Below are 25,024 nucleotides of genomic sequence, written 5' to 3'. Positions count from 1 at the left end.
TTATTAGTATTAAAATCATTTGATATTAGAGTGATAACTTTTCATGTGTGATATGTTTTGGTAAGTAATAAACCACTTGGGTATAATGTTAAGCTTCATATCATTACCATGAAGTTAAATGTATTATGTATGTCTTTACAGCAAGTTTATTTCTGATCGCGAAAGTAGAAGAAGTCTCACAAACAGCCATTTGGAAAAAAAGAAATGTGATGAATACGTAAGTGTCATTATAATAAGTCTGCTTATTTTTTTAATCAATCACATAAATTGGGACAGATGTTTTTAATTCATGTAGTACCAACGGCATAGCTATCTGTATTCACCAGGATATTCCCCAGAGCCTATGTATTTTCTCCAGAAATCCATTAAAGAAAACTAGACCACTGAGGAAGGATTTCTTGAATTGAATTTGTGTTGGTTCCTAATAGTGCTTTAATAGTGCTTCCTTTGAAGCACTACCGAAGCGTGAGGGACTTCTTTGGGACTGTTTGGCTTAGTGTGAATATTTGTCTCTCTGTTCAGATCCCAGGCACAACCTCCTTAGGCATGTCTGTCTTTAACCTAAGCAACGCCATCATGGGCAGTGGGATCTTGGGACTTGCCTTCGCCCTGGCGAACACCGGAATCCTGCTCTTTCTGTGAGTGTTAACAACTGCAGTCCTTTCCATTTTTAAACTGGAGTTTCTCTATGTTTCTGTGTATGCACAGAAGAAATTGGAAATATTTCTAGTTTTTATTTCTTCTGTTTTCACTAACCTGGCTAAGCTAACAGTACATACTTTTGTATTGTTTGTTTGACTGACTTTCCCAAGATGCACCTAATGTTTGTAAGAAAGGGGAAGGAGGAAATCTTCTTAGTGATCAAAATATTGAAATAAGCATTTGTAAGAAGGATTAAAAGATTTGAAAATAGCTTTTTTTTTTTTTTTTTTTGTATCTTTGAACTCTTTACCTGTCACTTTAAATCTCAGCTAAATGGTTGAAATATTAAGAAGTGTTTAATCCAACCAGTCAGCTCTGTGGTATTTGGATTGCTATGGAATATGTACTGTATCCAAAAGTAACTACAAATTTGTTTGTAATAAATGTTCAAGAAGCACTGAAGTTTCCAGTGTTTTAAAGGTGAGAAATTAGCATATACTTTTCCTCCGAGATTCAGTAAAAAGAAAATGGGCAGCTTTCTTTTGAAATAAATTCATCACAAATTGTTGAATGAGACTTTCTGCCAGTGCACGGAGGGCTTATTTTCAGTTAGAACAAGATGAAGACAGATCATAGAATTTATAGTAGGAAAATTCTCACCCTCTCAAACCTCAAAGGAATATCACTGGTGCTTTGCCTGATAAGGCAAGGAGGAATCGTGCCATTTCACCCCTGACTGCACTCACACTCTTCATTGGCTTTGCTCAGTAGTCCTCATGGCCAGATCATTTTGATGGAAGCATCATATCCTTGGAAGCAGTGGCCAAATGGCTACTAATCTTAGATGGTGTGTATTCCTTTAAAAAGACCTAGAAAACTGTGATGGAAGTGCATTGCTTCCCATTCCATTACTCAGGGATCAGAAATGCCCGTCCATGCTACACCATATTAGTCCAGAGCACTAGAGATTAATATTCTCATTTTTGTATGTAAACTTACTAGAGGTGTCCTTCTTAGAATTAAAACAACTCTGTATAGGACAGTGAATTCAATATCTTTTTTTCCTTATTGTCAATCTAACTCCGTAAACCTGACTGTAGCTTCCTCTATTGCCCTGAGTAGATGTTTCTATGTGGCCTTTCTACTTACGTGTATCTTGAGCTAAGTGTCAGGTATTAGGGGAACATGACAGAGTTGGACAAAATATTTCTATTGTGATTTTTTTTTTGTATGTATGAAACTCTGACCCTCTGAGGACAGCTTGTGTTGCTGCACTTCTGATTTTCAGTGCATTGACATGAGATGCCTGACTGCTACTCCCTATTCCTCTTCTAAATGCCTATGTTGTCTTAAAGCAAGTTGCGTAGCCACTCTGAACTTCAATTGCCTGCTTTTTAAACAAGGAAGTTGCACTAGAGAAATGTCAGAACCCTGCCAACCTCCAAAACCCTATGGTTCTGTGACTATTTTTCATCATTCCAGAGCTGGAAATGTGATCAGTTCAGAAATGTTTTACATTGATTTCTTATTTATTTATTTATTTATTTATTTATTTATTTATTTATTTATTTATTTTTAGTTATTGTAATATGTCAGGTAGTTATATGCTAACCTAGGGTAAAAAGTCAATTCTTTGATAATGATAACAATTCTTGTTGCTCTTACTTTGTGCCAGGTACTACTCTCAGTGTTTTATGCTGAATCCTTACAAGTCTATGAGAAGGTATTATTGTTAGTTCCCTGTCTCACGGATAAGGGAACTGAGGCATAGAGAATATACTTTTATTTTGAAATCTCTTTGTCACCATTCTGGGAATTCCCTTCACCTCTCTTCTCTGCTAGATCCTTTGTTTCCTGTATTCCATTTCTTCCTCTTTCTGTATTTATTTCCTTGCTTTTGTTGCTTAAAAAGATGAATAAAAATAAAAATGTTGAGGCCTTCATGTCTGAAAAATGTTTTTAGTCTAATTTTATTTTTGATTGGTAGTTTGGCTGGATATAGAAACTCTATATGGGCAATAATTTTCCTTCAAAATTTTGAAGGTATTGCTCCATTGTTTTCTGCTTTTTTTCTGTTGTGAAGTCCTATATACTTCTGATTTCTGATCTCTCATATATAGCCAGAGTTTTTGTTTTTGTGTTGCATTTTCTGGAAACTTGTCAAATCTCCTTATTCACAATGTTCTGCAGTTTCACAATGATGTGTCTTAACGTGGGCCTGTTTCATACACCATGTCAGCTAATTGGTGCATTCTTTTCTTTTAGAAATTCATGGTCTTCAGTTTGGGAACAGGTTTTTACATTATTGTGTTGAAGAATTCCTTCCTTTCTCTTTTCTCTCTTTCTGGAACTATTACCAAGATTTTGGACCCTCTGGACAAGTCCACTAATTTTTTATTCTTTTTTCAAATTTTCATTTCTATGATTTTTCACTGTACTTTCTGGTCTATGTCCTCAAATTATTCTCAACTCTTTACTGAGTATTTTATTTCTGTTGTTATCTTTTATATACAAGAGCTTTTAAAAATTCTTTGAATGTTCCTTTTTTATATTATTTTGTTTTTGTTTTATAATTTCATTGTCTTCTGTGAGGATTCTAAGGATAGTTTTTCTCTGTTATGGAAAATTTTAAACATAAAGATAATAGTATAAAAGAGTCCCATGTTTCCTTTATCCCAGGGCCATGATTGTTTAGTCAGCCCCCTCACCCAGACTGCCTTAAAGCAAATCCCAGCCATCATATAATTTCATCCATAAATATTTCAGTATATGTCTCTAAAATATAAGGACTGTTAAAACATAACCATAATATGCCATACCTAAAAAATTAACAATTCCTTAATAGCATCAAATATCCAACCAATATTTAACTTGCTATGATTATCTCATTTTAAAAAAACAATTGGATTGTTCAAATCAATACTCCAATGAGGTCTATATAGTGCAATTGGTTGATATGTGTTTTACATCTCTTTTAATCTGTAGATTCACCCCATTTTTTCTCTCCTTTTTTTTTTTTACATACAATTTATTTGTTAAAGAAACAAGGCCATTTGTCCTATAGAGTTTCCAACAATCTGAATTCTACTGATTGTATCCCTGTGGTCAAATTGACTTTTGTTTGTTTGTTTTAGACTCTTTCATTTTAGAATCTTTCCTTAAATGTCAGGTGGTCCTTCTATGCTATACTCAAGAATTGGAGGGGGGCGGAAAGGGCAAAGTTCATTTGAGTCTGGTACACCTGAGTGGGGCTTATTAGCAATAGCTTCACTTGAGGTGCTGTTAATAGCCCTTTACTTGGGGAACCACCAGTGTCAGTTTCTCTTTGGCTATTCAGATCACCCAGAGAAGCTCTTCCAATCATCTCCCTGGAGGGTCTTGGCATTGCTGCCATTTTCTTTTGGTAACGAAATGGGGAGAAAGGGTTGGGGTAAATATCTCAGGGTGCATGTGTTCACCCAATCCCAGTTTTCATTACAGTACTCCCTACCCCACAAGTTGTGCTGAGTGCCTCACGCAGAGACTTACATTTTATATAATACTTTCAGAGAATGTATCTTCAGATATGTATCTTTGCCAGGATGGAAAAGGAGCAATCACTCAGCTTTATGGAGTGGGTGCCTGGTCTGGGGAACTACCTATTTCTTGAAAGAAGTTCAACAGATCCTCTTTATTTTAATTCATCCTTTCCATTGTTCTATACTTCCAGTAATGCCACCAGGGCCTTTTGGGAATTCTGTGGCATAAATCGGATTGGTCTTGGCTTTCTCCACTGCCAGTTTAAGATTCAGCTCTGCTACTTGCCAGCTTCTGAAATTTTGTTATTGTTGTCTCCTCTAATGTTCTTACTATCCTAGCAGTATGTCTTTAAAATAAAATCCCTCTACTGGAATATCAGGAGGGCGCGGGAGTAAATTCTTATATTCAATCTATGATTCTTAGAATTCAGTTCATTTTTAATTATACTGGTTCAGGGATAATTGATCTCTTATCTCATAACTCTTTAGTTTCTGCTTGAAAGCAAAGAATTGGATAAACTTGACTTTTATAGTTGCAGGATGATTTCCCTTGGATAAAACTTATAGCTTGTTTGGTTATTTGTGAAATGCATGAATAACAAGCACAACATACCAAATCTTTAGGTAGTGTATAAAGACCCAAACTTCTAAGTTTTTCACAAAATGTAGAACTCTTCTACCTCAGAACAAAGATCCACTCTGTGTTGTAAAACCAGCTGCTCCTGCAGCTGCTCAAAGCCAAAAAGCAGTTGGCAGGATCAAGATATTTCATCTGGTACAGGGCCCTGTTCCAGACTCATATTGGCCAACATGGCAAAAGAGTCCAAGCCTGTCCAGGCTTCTTTAGAAAAGCAGCTGGGAAGGCTCCTCTGTGTCTCACTGAGGCTGTGTGCGGGCTCTTCACTGGGGACATCTGGAAACTTGCTGGGGTGATTTCTTTTTCTTGGATGAGTTTGGGGCTCATTTTTTTGACCTAACCATAATGGCTGTCATCCCTGTTTAACACACATCTGATTCAATTAGATTCAATGAATTCTGCCCTATTGTAAGAATGCTGTTAGGTTTTGTGTTTTCCTGAATTCCGAGGCCTTATAATGCCATCTGAAGAACAGAAAGTATGTCAGTGGGGAATCTGTTTACAATTGTTCTGAAGGGATATGTTTACTGTTGGAAACAAAATGGGGCAGCAATTCAGGAATGTGCTGAGGTACAAGTACCTCAGGGTCAAATGCACCTATTGAATTGAGTTTTCCTAAGATGAGGATCAAGGAAAAGGCACTGGGTGCTGAAGAAATCTCCTTCCACTGTAACTTCCTCTTCTATCACTAATCTTTTTACCTGGCTTCCCCATAACTCCATCATTGCAAAAGTAGGGATTGGCTGGGAAGTAAATACTGGCATAGAAGAATAGTGGGTTTTGTTTTGTTTTTTTCATTTTACATTACTATCTACCTCCCTTACCCCAGCCCAAAACAGGAAAGTTACATTTTCTGAAGATTTGTATAAAAGGCATACATTTTATAGAAAATGAATCTCTTTAGAACATATCAGCTCCTCATAGTGCTAGGCAAATTAGAGGTTTATTACACTATTCTGAATCTGATAAAGCAATAAATGCTTTATATTTTTCCACTTCTTAACATATTATTATTATTATTATTATTATTATTTTAATAATGTAGCCCTTAAGTTTAAAACCACGAAGAAGGAGAATGTAATTCATTACACTTCTGAGAGCTCAAATAGAATATATAGTTTATTGTAAACACTGAGTTTGTGAACAACCTTTTTGAAATGATAATTGTGAAATATTACCATCTGTATAAATTAATAGTTTAAATTTTATTTTGGTTGATTTTAATCCCAGACATTTTTAGGTCTTGTTTTCCATTTTCTATCTCACTTGGGGTAGTATTCATGAGAATAAAAAAGATAATGTATCTAAAAGCACACTTTGAAAAGGGGCATGCAAGAAGACATTTATTAATTGGCATCAACCTCATGGGGCTACTATGTATGAGAAGTTAATGAGTGTGCGTGTGTGCATGAAAGAGAGATGGAAAGAGCACCAGTAGTGCCTGGTACCTAGTAACACTATATAGTAAATGTTTGTTAATGTATTAATTAGGTAGTCACTAAATAATGGTTAGCACTTACTGAACAGTAACTATACCTATGCCATATTATTTCATATAATCCTCACTAACAACACAATGAAGTATTAGCACCAATTTACAGATGAGGCTTGATAACAACTAAGAAAGTAAGAGAGCCAGGGTTCCATCCAGGCTTTCTTGACTCTAGAACCCATGAGACCTAAAACATTACTTTCTTTAAGTCATGCCATCTTCAGAAACCAAACTTGCATTATTAACGTACATCATGAGAAAAATTTTATTCTGATCAATGGATACTTGCAATACTTTTAGCTTTTAAATCCCCTTGTAAAATCAGTCAGTATCCCTGAATTATTTTACTACTACTTCACCAAGAACCATCCCCTTTATTGTAATAAGACAAGTTTTGCAATACTGAGTGTACCAAATTGAATGGGGATAGTCACATTCCTGGTCAGGGCAAATAAAATATATGCCTAAAGTGTATTGTAAAACCAGTAAACCTTCTGAACTGCTTCCTATTTGTCATAACTATGCCTAGCTTTGCTTCATGTGCTGTTTAAGATTTCCCACTGCCTTTAGGAACCCTTGAACTCCTTCTGAAGATTTAACTAAACTTTTTGCTTTTAAGGGTTAAAAACCGAGTAATAGCAAAGTCAAATAATGCCAAATCCATTATTAGGGAATTGGTTCAATAACTATAGTAGTTCCATAAACTAGAATATTGTACTACTATTAAAAAGAGTAAAATAGACTTATAAGTGCTGGTATGGAAAAATTTCCCAGGAACATTATTATGTAAAAACAAACTGAATACTGGGTGGAAGTGAGCACGGAGGGAGACTGTATACCTGCATATATTGCACCGACTATTTGGGGAGAGACCACAAGAAAACTGTTGACAGTGGTTACTTCTGGAGAATGACACGGGGTCTGGGGATAAAGTGGGAGTGGAACATTTACACTTTTTATCTTTTTTTACCATGTGCATTTAGGGGAAGAAACTGTTGAAAACAACCGTTTTTTAAAGAACTTAAAACCAGTGCAATAAGACCTTTTGCCTTCCCTCTGACCTACAGAAAACTTGAGGAAAAAAATATTTTCAGTGTAGGTATTTAGACCTGGAGAGCTAGAATGAGAAACTGGTGCTGTGCCACCTGTTCTAAACTAGACTTTCGACCTCATCTCCCTTCAGATTGCCCTGCATCAGCCACATTTCACCTTCCTGTTTCCCCTAGAGGCCACCTGCCCGGTGCCTGTCACCACCCCAATCCCACGCCGTAGGAATGTGCATTCCCACGTACAGTCTGATGATCCTGTAAAGCTCAGATCAGATGCCAGCTCCAAAAATGTTTCTCTGATTCTTCCAGATGGAAGGGAGGCTCTCCCTTCCTTCTCTTTTCAGTGTAATATTTTTCTTTCTCATAGCAAGTATCACTTCCATTATTTAGTCATATATTTTACCTTCTCTGTTGAACACTGAGCCCTGCAAAGGCAGGATTCATGTTTAGTTCTTCCTGTTCACGCCATCCCTCTCCTCGCAACAAACTCTAGACCAGTGCTTACACGTAGCTGACTCTCAAGAATGTCTCACTGAAATAAATGAATGAATGAATGAATAAGAATTAGATTTTTCAAAACTGAAAACAAGGCTTTGGGGCAAAATAATGGCTCTCATAGTTGTTGAAAACTTATCAGAGGGAAAAAAATTAACTGAAAGGTTGAGTTCACCCTCAAATTTTAAGTAGGCTGCAGAGATATAATGATAAAATCACCAGGTTACCGCAGTTACTTTTCTGGGAATGCCTCCTTCATTTGAAAATTCAAAATAGTTCAGAGACTGTTTGAAGTTAGTATTGCATTGCTGAAAGGGCATTTGTTGTTAAATTGCTATTTGCAGAAAGGATAGTAGTTGTCATTGTCACTTTACAACAACTACCTTCATTTTGTGGTGGATTGTTTGCTTCAATTGTAGGTGAATTCTCTCTCTCTCTCTCTCTCTCTCTCTCTCTCTCTCTCTCTCTCTCTCTCTCTCCCCCTCCCTCCCCCTTTCAATATTTATCTTTGTGGACCATTTATCATTATCCTACCACCAAAAAAGATGCAACATTGTGTTGTCCATAATTACAGTGTTTACAAACAAACCAGTAAATAGCTATGCCAGTAAGGGTAAATCTGAAAAATAAGGGTCTCTGTAAACTAAGATCAGACTATCAGGTGCCTTCTCTCTTTAAATTTGGTCTTTTTACAATTGAGCTGAAATAGGGAATAGAGAGAAATGGAATTAGAACTATAGATCCATCAACCCATTGCCCTACGTCCTGTTCACATAGTATAGGTCTTTTTTGATCATTACTATTGTGCTGCAAAAATTGGCTTCTCATTATCAGGAGGTTTGTGTTCTTAAATAACTGCATCAGCATAGCTCTCTGAAGCCTCTAAATCTTCTTCAGCAAATTCTACTCAACAGGAGTGAGACTGCAATGTACCTTTGTAAATACTCTACATGCTCTTGAACTGGCATCACTTTAATATATATATAAATTCCAAAAAATTTTGAATCACACTCACCAAGATAATTTTGCTCTTAGATGTAACAGAGATGATCTGTGTGATATTTCTCAAGTGATTCCTTGTAAATGTTAAATTGTCTTCTCCGTACACTCCTAAGCAGGCAGTTCTCTGCCTCTTAAGGAAAGACCAAATTGGATCTTGTGATATAAAAACAGGAGGAAGAGAAAGTCAATAAGGAAAGCCTCCTCTTCCAGATGATCCTAGGAGGTCCATGGGTATAGTTACATTCATCTTCTGTCTTGTCAATCAGTTACTTGTTTTTAAAATTCTTTGAGTTATAGTTACTGTTCCTTAGAAATCATCTGAAGGGAAAACTGTCCTTCAGCTGGCAGCAAAAATCATGGGCATCAGAGTCCCTTGTTTGGGAATAATAATACTGGAAGGGAAGAAATGGCACATTCAGGCTTGCCAACATTTGAAATACATGTAAAAAGGACAGCGGCAGTGCCACTGAACTCCATTCAAATTCATTGGATTGAGAAGCTTTTCAGAAATGGGGAAACAGAAAAAGGGGTGAATGTTGTGCTAAAAATGAGTGCCTATTTTATAAACAGAAAGAGTTGGCAAGCATAGGAAATGAGTCCCACCCATTGTTTTTAAAAGTTGAGCAGTTATGCTTAGTTGATGAGTCATCTACGATGTGTCTGATAAGAGGTTCCAAGAAGTCGCTTCTCTGGGCCCCAGAGAGGTAGGGGTGTGTGTGCGCGCTCGCGCATGCGCAAGAGTGGGTACACGGAGCTGGGTCCTATCGATGCTCGGCTGCCTCCGGTGTGGCGGTGCTACTCCAGGACAACAGTGCGACCTCCATTTTGGAGCACTGCGTTTCTCTTAGGCTGCACGTATAGTTAGGTTTAACTGTACTGAGGTTCTAACAGTACCATTCACCTTCCTGATGCATATAATAATGCCTTTTCTGTTCACTTCTCTGGGTTATAGGAGGCCAGGTAGGTACCAGCACAGCAGGTCAGTATATTCCAGAAATTAGCTTGAATTTTTATTACTCAAAGAGTGGTAGTTGGTTTGGTAGGTTGGAAAACTGCCCCTGCCTGTTTTGCTTTGTTCTGTGGCCATAGGCTGTTTACCGTACATCAGGCACAGGTATCACTGATCTACATCAGCAAACTGCAACCTACAGACCCACGCCACCTGCAGCCTCTTTTTGTATGGCTTGCTAGCCGAGAATGGCTTTTACTTTTGTAAAGAGTCAAAAAAAAAAAAAAGAAGTTATAATGTATATATTGTTTTCATGGGACCTTTATCACAGCCCTATTTATCACTCTCATTTTATAGACAAAGATTCACAGAGGCTAAATAATTTGCCCAGCAGGACACTAACTGATGGTGGGCAGGACGAAGGGAGGGCAACAAGCCCATGGTGTATTCCTCTTCACTCTCCCATCTCTCCTTAACTGTGCATCTGTACCATGGAAACAGAGTAGGAAAGTATGAATGAAGCCCCAAATCCATCATTCCTAATGCAATGGAAGTCCAAAATCCTCACCAGGTACAGCAATTCCTTGATTTAATGGTTACATGGAATTTTTCTGTCACCGAGGAGTTACATGTTTACAGTATAATAAAGAAAGCATCGTTTGAAAAGGCAAGGATCTAGGTTTGAGGAGAAGGGAAACCAATTATCCTTGTGGAATGGAAGAAGAGGAAGGAGAACGTGTCAAGAGTTATAAATGAAGCACCCACAAAACCCACAGCTCTCTGCCAACGACTATGGGCAAAAACAGGAAGTGATAGTGGCATATGGCCTTTTTTCTCACTGGTGTAACTTCCTCATTTAAACTCAGGCTTCCTCTTAACTTTCTTTCTTTCTTTCTTTTTTTAATAAATTTTATTGGGGAATATTGGGGGACAGTGTGTCTCTCCAGGGCCCATCAGCTCCAAGTAGCTGTCCCTCAATCTAGTTGTGGAGGGCACAGCTCAGCTCCAAGTCCATTCTCCGTCATTGAACCGACAACCTTGTCGCTGAGAGCTTGCAATCTAACCAATTGAGCCATCCGGCCACCCCCACTCTTAACTTTTTTAACTTCACAAAGTATCAGCTGAACTGACAAATTATATTTCTATCTGCATACCTCTTTTAAATACTTCTTTCTTTTTAGGATTTTATTAGATACTATGTGATTTGATCATTAGTGATGCATATATCTTTCTCTAGACAAAACGAAATACTTAACCAACAGTGACGCTAGTTCAAGAGAAGCTTTGCACCAAAGAATTTAGATTTACCTACAAGGGGAAAAAAAAAGAAGGGGTTGTACAAATAATCGATCCTCACCTGTTCCCTGTCCAACCTTTCAAAACCACCCCTTTCATTCTCTAGTTCAATTTGTAAATATTACAAATAATCATGTGCTACTAGATCCTAGTGTGCTGGTCCTGTGACCCTTAGAATGTTGAAATCGAATCAGGACTTAATGAGTAAGAAGTCCACTTTGGGACTGAATATTATATGTTTCGGTTCTTTTTCATAAGCATTTTGTGAGCTGTTTAAAATAGGGAGTATATTAATGAGCTTGGGACTTAAACAAATGCAACCTCTCCCTGAAATGATAACAACATCATTTGAAAGGTTGTTTATATTTTGCATTTCAACACTTTTATTGTAAAATTAAGATAATCATTAAAGACCATTTTGAAAGTGCATAAAATAAATAAAATAAAAGACAAGGAAATTATCTAAAGTCTCACTATTAAAACACAAGCTCTTTTAACACTTTAATGTATTTCATTCCAAGTTTTTTTGTCTTTTGCTTTGGTCTGACTTTTTACACTCTCATTCCTCTCTGTACATTTGCCTTTGGCAGACAATATAGCCTGGTGGGTAAGGACTGACTACCAGGGCTTGAGATCTCTGATGCTATGTGACCTTAGACAAAATATTTAACCTCTCTGAACTTCAATTTCCTTATCTGTAAAATAGATAGTAATAGTACTATTCATAAGTGAAATAGTTTTAAAAGTGTTTAGCATGGGCCTGACATAGTGAATACCACTACATTTCTTTTTTTGTGATGATCAACAAAATGTTTTATTGATTATATTGAATCCCCATTAAAATAAATTAAAGCTCCAGGGAATGCATTTGTATGTGAAATATAATTTTGAATTTTTCAAAATGTTTAAAATTTTCACATGATTTAGGGACTCAGACACTTTACCCCTCTCTCCTTACTTTCAGGCATGTCTCATTCCTCTTGAGCTCTCATTAAATAAACAATTCCTCCTCTACATCGCCTTTCCTCTCCACGTAAGCTTCCCACTGGCATGGCTTCCCTGGGCCAGGAACCACACTGGATCCCACCACCTCAACAATTACCCTCCAGGCATCCTACTTCTGATCACAGCCTTTTCTACTTCCTGGCTCCTGCCTTGGATATTCCCTCTGTACTTGCCCCTGGATGTCATTGAGAGCCGCTGCTCTGTGTTCCTTCCCTGTCCAGCTAAGGTGTCATGGTCCCTCACTTAAACCCCTCTCTTTCCTAAACCCTAAATTTTCTTTCTCCACCGGCTCTCTGTTATACTAGCCTGGGAAACCCCTGAATCTGAGCTCTCTAACCACACAGATGGATAACACTTTACATTCTTGGTGTTTAATCCTCAGTTGGGTTCTCCAAGATGTCCAGACCTTCCTTCCTCCCCAGCTAGCGTTCTACTCTCCTCTGCATTGTTTTCCAATCTTTATTCAAGTCATACAGATATTTCCCTTAAGAGTTGGAGATGGAATGGAAGAGCAGGGAGAGTTAGTTGAGATAATAAAACGAATGAAAGAGTGCAGGAGGATGGGGGTAGTTTGGAAATATAGCAGAAAGTAAGACATAGAAGAGAGTGAGGAAGAGGGCAGGAACAGGGGGAAGGACTGGAGAAAGATGGTTGGCCAGTAAACAATATGTTTCCTACAGTTTGTCCAATTCCCTTGTACTGGAGTTTTGAATTTTCTTGTAGGTATTTTGCCTCAACCAGAATATATGTCTATGAGTTTTGGAGTGAGGCGCTGAGGATTGGTGGGAGATGCTGGTAGATAAAAGCAGGACTAGTCATAAAGGCCACTTTTCCTCCACGGTGGGAGTTTTGATACAGACTGTTCCGCTCATTTAATTGAGGAGGGTAAAAGTTTTATATTTTTAACTGGGTTTACAAGAGGAAGAATTATATAGTGTGGTGAGCCTCATATCCCTTATGGAAGGAGAGAGACATGGCTGGGGGAGGAGGGGTGTGGAGTTGAAAATAATTTAAAAACATACACCATGGTGAAGTAAGTAATGCCATAATATCCTGAGGAAGTTGACACAAGGAAGGAAGTAAGACCTTGCGTTTGCACTGAGAGCCAGCCAGTGTCTCTCAGGAATGATAATAATTCAGCTGCAAATGCTTCCCTTCACTGCAGTCTCTCACCTGGGCAGCTGTGGGGGCCATGTTACAGGTGATCACGCAGTAATGCTGGCATGGCTCTCCACCTGCAAATGGTGTAGCGGGCAGTTCAGCAGTGGTGAAAAGCAGAAACACTGAGATGTATATACCACAGAGCCAGAGCACACAGCTGTAAACCGCTGCGGCTTCAAGTGTGAGCCATGGACCAGCAGCATCAGCATTACCTGGGAACTTGTTAGAAACGTAGAATCTCGGGTCCCATCCCAGACCTACTGAGTTAGAATCTTCATTTCAACAAGATCCTAACGTAATTCACATGCACATATTAAAGTCTGGGAAGAGCTGCTTTAAACTTCGGCAAGGGAGAGGATGGCAAGTCATGCTGAGGATGATTGGTAAGGGTTCTCCACTTTCTGAGAGGGATGCGTCCTGGAAGAGTTGAAAGCACTCACATGTGTGGCAGCCTCCAACCCCGTCAGCCAAGCTATTTCTGGATCTGCAGCAGTGCCTGATGCTTCATCTCCACCTCTTCTAAGGGCGCTAACGCTGGGTTGGGAGTATGTCATATGGTTTCTTGTCATATAGCTAGGCTTTTAACATACAGTAGTCTCGTCTCCCTTAAAATGTTGTAGGGTTGAGTTTTTTGTTGTTGTTGTTGTTTTGGAAGTATAATTTATATACAATAAAATTCCCCGATTCAAAGGATTTGGTAAGTTGATCCAAATTATAGTTGTGAAATCACCACCACAATTATGGTATAGAACATTTCAGTCGCCTTAGTTCCATTTATTGTCACAACTCTCCATTTTATTGGCATTTGGTACTTTAGAAAATGAAATCTATTATAACATTGTCCATATAATCTTTGGATAAATTGAGGAAGAACAAAGAATTGCAGTCTTACAATATGATTCAAAACAATGACAAAGAAATGTTTTTAAAATGGACGTTTAGATGGTCGTTGTAAGGTATAAGTTAAAATTTTCTTGCAGCAAATAGAGTAAATGTACCTAAAACCACTGTCAGGAACATTTAAGAAATCGTGGAGAGCAGGAGTGTCGCCAGAGGACTGGAATTGGGAAAGTTCCATCCCAGCTTTCAAAAGTGGCCAAAAGTAGACCCCCAGCAATATTCTAGAGCAAAATATTAAATAGCTTTTATGTGCAATTACTGCAGAAAATATTGTTCTGTGGAGACCAATAGGGTTTTCCTAAACAGCTGTGTTAACTAACTTCACCTTTTGAGATAAGAGTGAACTAGTAGGTCATAGGACTTCCTTAGGCAGCGCGTGTCTTGATTTTAGCAAGATATTTGGCATCGTCCCACGTGACTGGCAAATGAGATTCTAATATTTGTAAATTCACTTATTCTTAGCTAAGTGTCTGCTGTGTGCTGTGTTTGGTACTGTATGTAAGTAGGTAAATAGGACAGGCTATGACTATGACTTAAATGGTCATGACATGTCCTACTGTCCAGTAATGGAGAAACATAATAAAGCAATGAAATAAAAAGATTACTCTGGCTGCTGGGTAGAAGATGGATCAGAGGGGACAAGACAAAGATTATCATGGTTGCCCAGAATGAAAGATGATTGTGGCTTAGATTAGAATAGTGGCAGTGGAGATGGGGTGGGGGGGAGGGGAAGGATGTAGATTTGGGATATATTTGGAGGCAGAAATGATAGGACACTTGCAAGTGTATTAGATATGAGGGATGGGAGAGTCGATGAGAGAGCCAGGATGACTTCCAGGTTTCTGGCTTGAGCAGTTGGCTGGATGATGAGCCATTTCCCAGATGGCTTTGTTCTAGTCAGAGTTAGTACCAGTGACTTGGATGAAGGCAGATTCAAGATATGAAACTGGAAGAGGTAGTTAATACATAAGTAAAAATGATCAACAATTTAAAAAGCTATCACAAGACGGGAAGGATAAAATGGAATGGAAATAAGTGCAGAGTCCTACATTTAGCTTAAAGAAAACATAAAATAGAATAGAACCAGGAAGATTAGCCTAATTACAGTTCATACCAGAAGCTCAATAAGAATGAAAAGTGTGACATGGCTGCCATAAAAATGAATACTAAACTAGGTTGCCTTAAAAGAAGCATGGTATCCAACTCAAATGAATAATTTTACCATGCTTTGCACTGTTTGGACCAAAACTGATGTGACAGCACTACGTTTTTCTTGGCACACAACCTTTTAAAAGGATGGGTGATAAACTGGGCCAAAAATGAGATGTAAACAGCATGAACACTCCATCACAGGATGAACAGCTGAAAGACTTAGAGATGTTCAAGTCAAAGATCACAATCTTAAAATAAGCATCATCACATGGACTGTTAGGTAGAAGAGGGTTCAGATTTCAAGTAGATTCAAGTAGGTCTAGAGAGTAAAACGAGGACCCAAGGGTAGAAATAGCAGCAGTAGTTTCAGCTCGGCCTCATTTCCAATGCACAGCACTTTCCAGAAACAGGATGGGTTGCATATGTGTTCCCTGTCAGAAAACACTTGCAGACTTCAATGCCTATGTGTGGGCATGGAGCGAAGAGGTTTCCTGTCCTCAGTGAACAGCTGGATAGAGTAGTCTCTAAAGGTCTCTCCCTAATCCAGGAGTCTAGAATTCTGCTTCTGACAAGGCTCTTTCTTTTCAGGGGGACACAAAATCTCTTAGGATGTCCTTGCACCACATCTTCCAAAGTGGTGCTGACACAAGTTTCTCAAAAGTTCCTTGTCCACATTCTTCACAAGGCTAACTCTCCTGCCACTGCTTCCCTAGGGCCCATGTATAGTTACATGTTCTAGATCCCTTTCTCTTCAAGACTGAACGTAAGTCTGAAATATCAACACCTTGACAACTCAATTACCTATTGCTGAGGTTTAGCTCTCATTGAAACATACCTTTTACAGCAAGCAGCTTTGCCCCACCCATATTAAAACTTTTGGGGTGATGTCAGAAACATGGCAGCATGAGGGGTTTCTCTTGATCTCTCCCCTTGAAGTTACAAGTTGAACAGCTGTAATTCAACGAAGGAGTCCTTACGCAACTCACAAACACCTTTCAGAGATTCGTGGTTGAAACTTCTGAAGGTGGGCAAATCAGAGTGAAGGGGAGGAGGGGAGGGAGAAGTGCAAAGGGAGGGAGAAGGCCCAGGGAGAGGGAAGAATCCAGGCTGCAGGTGCACTCTCTGTGGCTCCAGCATTCCTGCCTGAGTCATCAGCATATGCTACAGGTGAACCCAGTGAGTGGGGCAGAGACCTCAGGGCAACCGAATACAGAAGTGTGACAACTGCAATCTTCACAGCCCTCACTGCCAGGCAGAAAGCAAAGCCCTGGAGCCTGGCCTCCTCCCTCCAACCCTCGCAGAGCTCGCCTCCCCACACCCTCTCCATGCTAGCAGCAGGCCCCAGAACAAACTGCAGCAGTGTCGGATTAAAGAGCAGAATATCTACAGCCCTGAGACCTGGAGAGATAGTTCCTGAGTGGCACACACACACACTGGCTAAACCCAGTGACAAGGGAGGAGATATCGGGGTGAGGCAGCTGTGGTCTGGCCGTCACAGGAGGAGAACAAAGACATAAACACACTAGTGGCCTCTTCCAGCCCACACTGCCTCACGGCCCCCACCTTTCTAAACTGATCCCAGCAGGGGCACCCAGGGCTGCTCAGGTAGTGCAGCTCTGCATCTGGCTGCAGGGGGAGCACTAGGACTTCAGGGGCTCAGAACCCCGTCGCCCACTGCATTCTCCCATGGGGTTGGTGCCCTGAGACCCAGGTGACCTGGTCACAGAGGAGACGCCCATCTCCCCAGGAAATCTTCCACCAGAAGAAGCCAGAACAGGGCAAGAAAAAATAAAATGCTCCAGCACTACCTGCTAGAAAACAACCTGCTGCAGAATCCTCTCCTGTAGAAACCCAGGAAGAGAAATAAACCATCCGTTACCATGAAAAACCAAGGTAACAAGGCAGCTCAGAAAGAAAATGAAAAATCTCCAGAAAATAAGCTTAAAGACATGGGAATATGTGACTTAAATGACAGAGAATTCAAGATTGCAGTTCTGAAAAAACTCACCAAGATGCAAGAAAACTCAGATAGGCAGTTTAATGAACTCAGACATAAAAATCATTGAACAAAACAAATACTTTACCAAAGAGATTGCTTTTTTAAAAAGAACCAAATAGAAATTCTAGAACTGAAGAACTCAATAAAAGAGATGAAGAATGAAATAGTGAGCTTAGGAAACAGAGCTGACCAGATGGAGGAAAGAATGAGTGATATTGACGATAGAAATCTGAAATGACACAGATGGAAGAACAGAGAAACTTTCTAGTGTACATGGAACATACTCAAGGATAGGTCATATATTGGGACACAAACTAGCCTCAGCAAATTTAAGAAGATGGAAATCATACCAAATGTATTCTCTGACCACAATTCTTTGAAATTGAAGATCAACTGCAAAAATAAAGCAGGAAAAACCACAAATACGTGGAGATTAAACAACATGCCACTAAAGAACAACTGGGTCAAAGAAGAAATAAAGGGAGAGATCAACAGATACATAAAAACAAATAAGAATATTGTATCAAAATTATTGGGATATTGCGAAAACAGTATTAAGATGGAAATTTATACCACTACAGGCCTGTCTCAAGAAACAAGAACAATCCCAAATTAACAATCTAACATTACATTTTAAAGAAATAGAAAAAGAAGAAATGAAACCCAAAGTCAGCAGAAGGAAGGAAATAATAAAAATTAGAGCAGAACTAAATGAAATAGAGAACAAAAAGAAAACAGGAAAAATTAATGCAACAAAGAGCTGTTTCTTAGAAAAGATTTATAAATTGACAGCCCCTTGGCTAGACTCACTAAGGAAAAAAAAGAAAACATACAAATAAACAAAATCAGAAATGAAAGAGGAGACGTTATGGCAAAGACCAGAGAAATACAAATGATCATACAAGAACACTATGAAGGACTATATACCACCAAATTCAATAACCTAGAAGAAATGGACAGGTTCTTAGACATATATAACTTCCCTAGACTGAATCATGAAGAACTGGAAAATCTAAGGAGTCTGTTCCAAAGTTCGGAAATTGAAACAACCATCCAAAACCTCCCCAAAAACAAAAGTCCAGGAACGGATGGCTGTACTAGTGAATTCTACCAAACATTCAAAGATGATTTAATATCTGTCCTCCTTAAACTCTTCCAAAAAATTGAACAAGAGGCAATACTTCCTAACTCATTTTATGAGGCCAACATTACCCTGATACCAAAACCTGGTAAGGATAACATAAGAAAACTACAGACCAATATCTCTGATGAATACAGACGGAAAAATCCTAAACAAAATACTAGCAAATTGAATACAACAATACGTTAAAAAGATCATTCATCACAATCAAGTGGGCTCATTCCAGGGGCACAAGGATGGTTCAACATATGCACATTGATCAATGTGATACACCACATAAACAAAATAAAGTATTAAAATCATAAACTCGTATCAATAGATGCAGAAAAAGCATTTGATGAGATATAACATTCACTTATGATTAAAACACTTAATAAAATGGGTAAAGAAGGAAAGCACTTCAACATGATAAAGTCCATATATGACAAACCCTCAGCTGATGTCATACTTAATGGTAAGAAACTGAAAGCTTTCCCTCTAAGATCAGGAACAAGACAGGGGTGCCCCCATCTCCACTGTTATTCAACATAGTGTTGGAAGTCCTCGCCAGAGCAATCAGGCAAGAGAAAGAAATAAAAGGCATCCAAATTGGGAGTGAAGAAGTTAAAGTGTCACTTTTTGCAGATGATATGATTCTTTATATAGAAAACCCTAAAGACTCCGTAAAAAAAACTATTAGGAATAATAAACAAGTACACTAAACTTACAGGATACAAAATCAATGTACAAAAATCCACTGTGCTCCTATATACTAACAATGAAATTTCAGAAAATGAAAAAAACAATCCTTTTGCAATTGCAACAAAAAGAATAAAATACCTAGGAATATACTTAACAAAAGATGTGAAGGACCTATACACTGAAAACTATAAGACATTATTAAAAGAAATTGAAGATAACACAAAGAAATGGAAAGATATTTTGTGTTCATGGATTGGAAGAATTAACATAGTTAAATGGCCGTATTACCCAAAGCAATATACAGATTTAATGCAATCACCATCAAAATCCCAATGGCATTTTTTTCAAGAAATAGAACAAAAAAAATCATCAGATTTTTACATAATCACAAAAGATCCCAAATAAAGCAATCCTAGGAAAAAAAGAAGGCTGGAGGTATCACAGTCCCTGACTTTAATTTATACTACAAAGTGACTCTGGGTGCTGAACACACAATGCAACATATAGATGCTGTATTGTAGAAATGTACACTTGAAACCTACATAATTTTACTAACCAATGTCATCCCAATAAATGTAATAAAAATTAAAAAGAAAAAAGCCTTTTGGTCAATGGTTAGCAGTGTGAAAGCTTACAGGATATCCAGGTGAAATGAAAACAAAGAATCACTTGTGTTCCTCTTAGCACAATACCAGCTTATGTTTCTCTCCCAGGAAACCACAATTATATGTATAAATATCTAATTGGACAAATCAGGCACAATCATGCTCAAAATAGAAGAAATCTTCAAATAAGTCATTGTAGTCTCTTGAGTCATTCCTCCTGCTCTTTTTTTATTGTTGTTGTTAGTACTGAATTTCTTTTGGAAACAAAAATCTACCCCAAGAGGGGAAACAAGTTACCATCAGGGAATACTAGGAAAGTATTTAAGTTAGAAAACAAATTAAAGTTGTTAACTTTAAAATTCTTACAAGATCATATTGACTTGCTGCTATTTTCAACTGTAGAAATCTATATCATCTGTATATTGCATTATGTACTCACCACCCAAAGTCTAGTCACCACATATTTGACTCCCTTTATCCTCTTCATTCTGTGCACCCCCCCTTTTCCCTCTGGTAACCAGTCTTCTGTTATGTGTCTCTGAGTTTACTTTCTTTCAGATGTCACATTTTCTGTGTCTCTGACATCTCTGACTGGGTCTTCTTAAACTATTCTAGGATCTATTACGGCCAATTAGACAACTTATTGTTTCTAAGAATCTAAACAAGGAGGTATACTTTTCTGAATTTTAATCCCTTAATACTAGAATCGGTTATAGCCTAAAGCAGTCTTAGAATTTTACATACAGAAGTGGCCTCTTAGTGACCTGACAGAAAATGATTTTTGTTTTTATCAGTTTTCAGTCGTTGGAGGGAAGATCTGTATTTTGGGAGAGATGGAGAGGAGAGTCTTCAGAGATTGGGTGGTTAAAGGCAAGGCTGTCAGACTCTCACTACAGGTCCTTTGTCTGGGGCGCAGTGTCATGTCTCTTAAACACGGGAAGGGGGGTTGTTTCCATCACTGTGGGAGGACCTCGTAATGCTGTTGTTAAGTGTGGGGAAGAGGACAGGTGAACGTCCTGCGAAAGTCTGCCCTGACCAACACGTTTCTCCTACTTGATAAAGAAAAAGAGGTCAGAGGAGTTTATGAAGAAATCCTTTACCTCTTGTCAAGGACCACAGGCCACGGGAGAACCATCTACAAGTGACTGAGCCTAACAGCATGCATTCAGAGGCAACCACGTGCCCTGACCATGTGGTCCCACGGGCCACTAGCTAAGGGAACAGACGTTTGCTTAGAATGTTTCTTTTGCTAATAAGTACCCAGTTCTCCCGGGCTTAGGGCCTTTGGTTTAATCATTACTATGTAGATGTTAGTAATTATCCTTTCTGCTACGCATGTAGCTCCTACAAAGTCATACTCTTTACTCATTAGTAGGGGGCCATGTGGTAATACCCTCTCTTCTCCCAGGTCAGTCCCAGGAGAGTTGACTCAACAGGGTACATGGTCACTCTAGAATGGCACATGGCTAATCCTAAAATTGCATCCTTCCTTCCCCAGCTGGGAAGCCCATGCTATTCTGTGTCACACAGAAATCCTCTATGGCCTGTCACATGCACACACAGAAGTTACCAGTTAGTGTTCTGTGCCTCCAAAAACACGAGTGAACTCTGAGTAAAACTCAAAGCTTACTTCTTCAACATAACTATTGTTTATAAGATGAAAGAAATATAATACCACAGTTATACCCTATATCGTATTCTCTGGCAGAGCATATCAAATTATGTTCCATTACATATCTCAAAACTACTAGGTTGCTTAATAAATGCTTGCTGTCACTTTCTTGTATCCCTCAATCAGAATAGATAATAAGGGACTTACCCTCTTAATCACCCTCTGACTCAAGGATCTTAGCTAAGTTGATATATATCTGAATGTACTTCCTTATAGTCATATCTTTACCTAAATTCCCCTTTATTAGCTGGTCCCCTTTATTTATTAACCTGCACCCCTAAGTGCTAGGTTTTCTATTCTTTCTCCCAGTGTTTGTTTTACCGCTGCTGAGCTCTGTCCCTCTTATGTTTTCTGGCCAGTCTCTGGCAGCCTGTCTGCTCTGCAGTTGACCATTCTGTACTCCTCACTTACCTCCTCTAGGCTACGCAGCACATAGGAGAAACAAAATGCTGTAAGACATGAGAGAGCTAAAGAGCAATCTGTCTGCCTGGGGCAAGGAAAAGCACCTGAGGAGGTGACATCTAAGCTGGGCCCAAGGGCAGAGGGTCAACAGGTGTGCAGGGTGGAGGAGGAGGGGTTTGGGGGACAGAGCCCAGACAGAGAGAACTGCATGATGTGCCAAGTCCCTCTCAAGAGCACTTGTTAGAAAAATAATTGCCTTAATTATACAAACACAGAAAGAATGGCAGTAATGCATTGTTCTAAGGATGTATTTCCCTACACCAGGAAGTGACTGGTTTCATTTGAGGGACTGGAATGCTTTTTCTTTTTAATAACTAGGCTTTATTTTCAATTATTACATCTTTTTTAACCAAGTAATTCAGAAATAATCTGTGTAATCACTCACATCATTTTAACTGTGCTTTTTCTTGAGGAGGGTTTGATAATGAGCCAGATGTACTAAAACAAAAACACGAGTTTGTCATCCAAAAAAGTATTTTCATTGTACTTGATTATCAAAATTTGTCCATCAGTTAAAAGAGGTGCTTATTCTTTCCAGAGGAACCAGGTGCAAAAAAAAAAAAAAAAGTGAATTATCTCAGTGGTCCAATGTATAGGTTCAAAAACATAGAGTAATTAGATGAAAAGAACTTTTCACATCATTTGGCTTATGTCTTTATATTATAAGTGAGGAATCTGAGGATGGGAGAAATTGAGCCAGTTGCCCAAAGTCACATGGTCACTGACTTAAGAGTCACTGAAAGCCTTTCCTTCAGCCTCCCCACTTCCCACACCCCTTTCTCACACTTTCTTCCTGGGATGAAAGGGCACCATAGTCTGCAAAAGCTTTTCTTTCATAATGTTGTTTTCAAGTCATCCCATCTGAAATGATCCCAGAGAGCTATTTAGGCTTTGATTTTGGTAAAGGATTTGAACTGTTAGTTACTCATATTCTAATGAGCAGTTCTTTATTTGGTAGAACATTTTTACCGAGGATTTTAAAGAGGGTATGACTAATAGTTTCTAAAATTTGGGTGCCATCAACAAATAGTGTTAACCATATAAATAAACCCTTGCCCTTCTAACATGTAAGGTCAGAGTATGTTATAGTTATTACAAGACCCCTTTTCTTCGCTTTAGGATACTTTTGTCTTCAGTGACACTGCTGTCTATATATTCAATAAACCTTCTGTTGATCTGCTCAAAGGAAACAGGTAAGCTGAGACTATCTCTAATTTTGTTAAAACCAGGGTGAATGATTCTGATGGAGATATTGTGAACCAATGATGCTCTCCCTGTTCAGCAACTTGATTATTAAAGAAAAAGAGTACCTTGACTTACAGTCACTGAAAGACCTATTGTAGTATTTACTTAGAGATATAGATGCAACAACGTACAAATTAAATTGCCATGAACAATGAGCAATAGTGTTGTCATTGAAAGTGAACCCTTGATTATATCTGTTTTTCTAATTTAAGATGACTTCGTTTTAAAGGCTTTGATTTTCCCTTGGGTCTTTATAAGTCCAGATCCAGGATCCCATGTTTTCATATTTTAGCCTCCAAGTTTTAAAAGTAAACAGAGCTTTCATTCTTTTGTGCATATTCCAAGAAGAAAGATGTTACTCCTGAGGCAATGTGGGAGTGAGTGAGCTATGAAAAGATTTCAAGTTCTCTGGGCAGTGTAATACCTGAAGTGTTTATTTTCTATTCCTGGGATACTGGATTATGTTTGTAATACTTTGACTTTTACATTAGCTAAAACCACATTGGCCAGCTATTACTGTATATAGACGACTTTATTTAACTGGAACATGTTGTGATAAATTGAGATTCTAACCATTTTCTAGTTTAAACACCAGTCTTATGAGAGATTAAACAAAGGTTTAATTTAGCCTGACCCATATTGCTTTCTGTGAACCTTTTGAAAATGTGAGCTGAACTGTCATAAAGAAATATGAACACTTTTCTTAAATGAATGGTTTAGAATCTTAGTATTTATTGAGATGAGCTAGTGAAGACTTTGGAATTTTGCTATAGCCAAATTATTCTTTAGATAGATTTATCTACCGTTCTCTTTTGAGAATTGCTTATCTTTTTTATTTTCAACTATAGTTGACATTTAATATTATTTTATATTAGTTTCAGGTGTACAGAATAGTGGTTAGACATTTATATGATTTATGCAGTGATCCCCCTGAGTAGTCTAGTACCCATTTGGCACTCTACATAATTATTACAATATTATTGACTATATCCCCTATGCTGTACTTTACGTTCCCGAGACTATTTTGTAACTACCAATTTGCATATCTTTGGACTAAATTTTAGAATTCTGATGTTGTGACTATTACACTTTCCTAAGCTTGTTATTATACTTAGGACACATGAGGCATTCATGGAATATTATTAAGATAATTCTTTGTTAGCCTAATCAGTTCAGGTAATTAATTCAAAAGGAACCTTTTGTCCCAACCGTCAGGATTTTTGTTTTTACGTCAAATCTTCATTTTGACGATACTCACCAGACATGAGAATAAGGTCAGAGTGGGAATTTCCCCACAGTGAAATAGAAAGACTATTTGAGGCAGTGAAAAATAAGTCTTATGACCTAATAGTTTAATTAAGTAATGCTTTTGTAGCCAACCTGAAAAAGGAGAATGGTGGTCATGTCTGACATTTTAAAATGTCAAGAGGTGGTTTTATGAGAATGCCTTAACCCTTGCAAAGCCAAGAAGGCTATCTGTGTGATTTTGAGAAAGCCATGATATAACTTGGGAAATAGTCAATAGCATGATAAAATCTTGGCTGTTTTTAACTTTTTGAGCCCTGTCATTTCTTGTGTTCTGAAATATGATTTTTAAATAGGCTGCATGGTTTATGAAAAGCTGGGAGAACAAGTCTTTGGCACAACAGGGAAGTTTGTAATCTTTGGAGCCACCTCTCTACAGAACACTGGAGGTAAACAAAACAAAACATGCTTTTCTATATACAACTTTAAAGTAGATAAACATTATTATCTTTTCTAATTCTGGTGGTTGGGTGGTCACATGAATGAACGTAATTCAAGAAGTTATCATTCTCATTGCTAAAATGGCACATGGAAAGTAAAGCAGGCAGCAGTCACTTAATTAAAACCAAGGATACTGCAAGAGTATCTAAAGCTGTCTTTGTGTCTTATTGAAGGT

The 25,024-nt window shown here is 38.2% G+C and overlaps 1 protein-coding gene across 4 annotated transcripts in view; it reads left to right on the top strand.

The window, feature by feature from the left end:
* SLC38A1 (solute carrier family 38 member 1) overlaps nt 1–25,024 on the top strand; it is a 64,596-nt gene that overhangs the window by 24,092 nt on the left and 15,480 nt on the right. For all 4 annotated transcript variants that reach the window (XM_033116513.1, XM_033116512.1, XM_033116510.1 and 1 more), the window contains 4 exons: nt 142–217; nt 523–638; nt 22,978–23,051; nt 24,705–24,797. In XM_033116513.1, coding sequence (XP_032972404.1) covers nt 142–217; nt 523–638; nt 22,978–23,051; nt 24,705–24,797 — 359 coding nt within the window. The remainder of the gene's footprint in view (nt 1–141; nt 218–522; nt 639–22,977; nt 23,052–24,704; nt 24,798–25,024) is intronic.

Source organism: Rhinolophus ferrumequinum, chromosome 10, assembly GCF_004115265.2.
Source record: "Rhinolophus ferrumequinum isolate MPI-CBG mRhiFer1 chromosome 10, mRhiFer1_v1.p, whole genome shotgun sequence".
Taxonomy (NCBI): domain Eukaryota; kingdom Metazoa; phylum Chordata; class Mammalia; order Chiroptera; family Rhinolophidae; genus Rhinolophus; species Rhinolophus ferrumequinum.
Note: the sequence above shows the minus strand (reverse complement) of the source record. Positions and strands in the feature narration are given on the sequence as shown.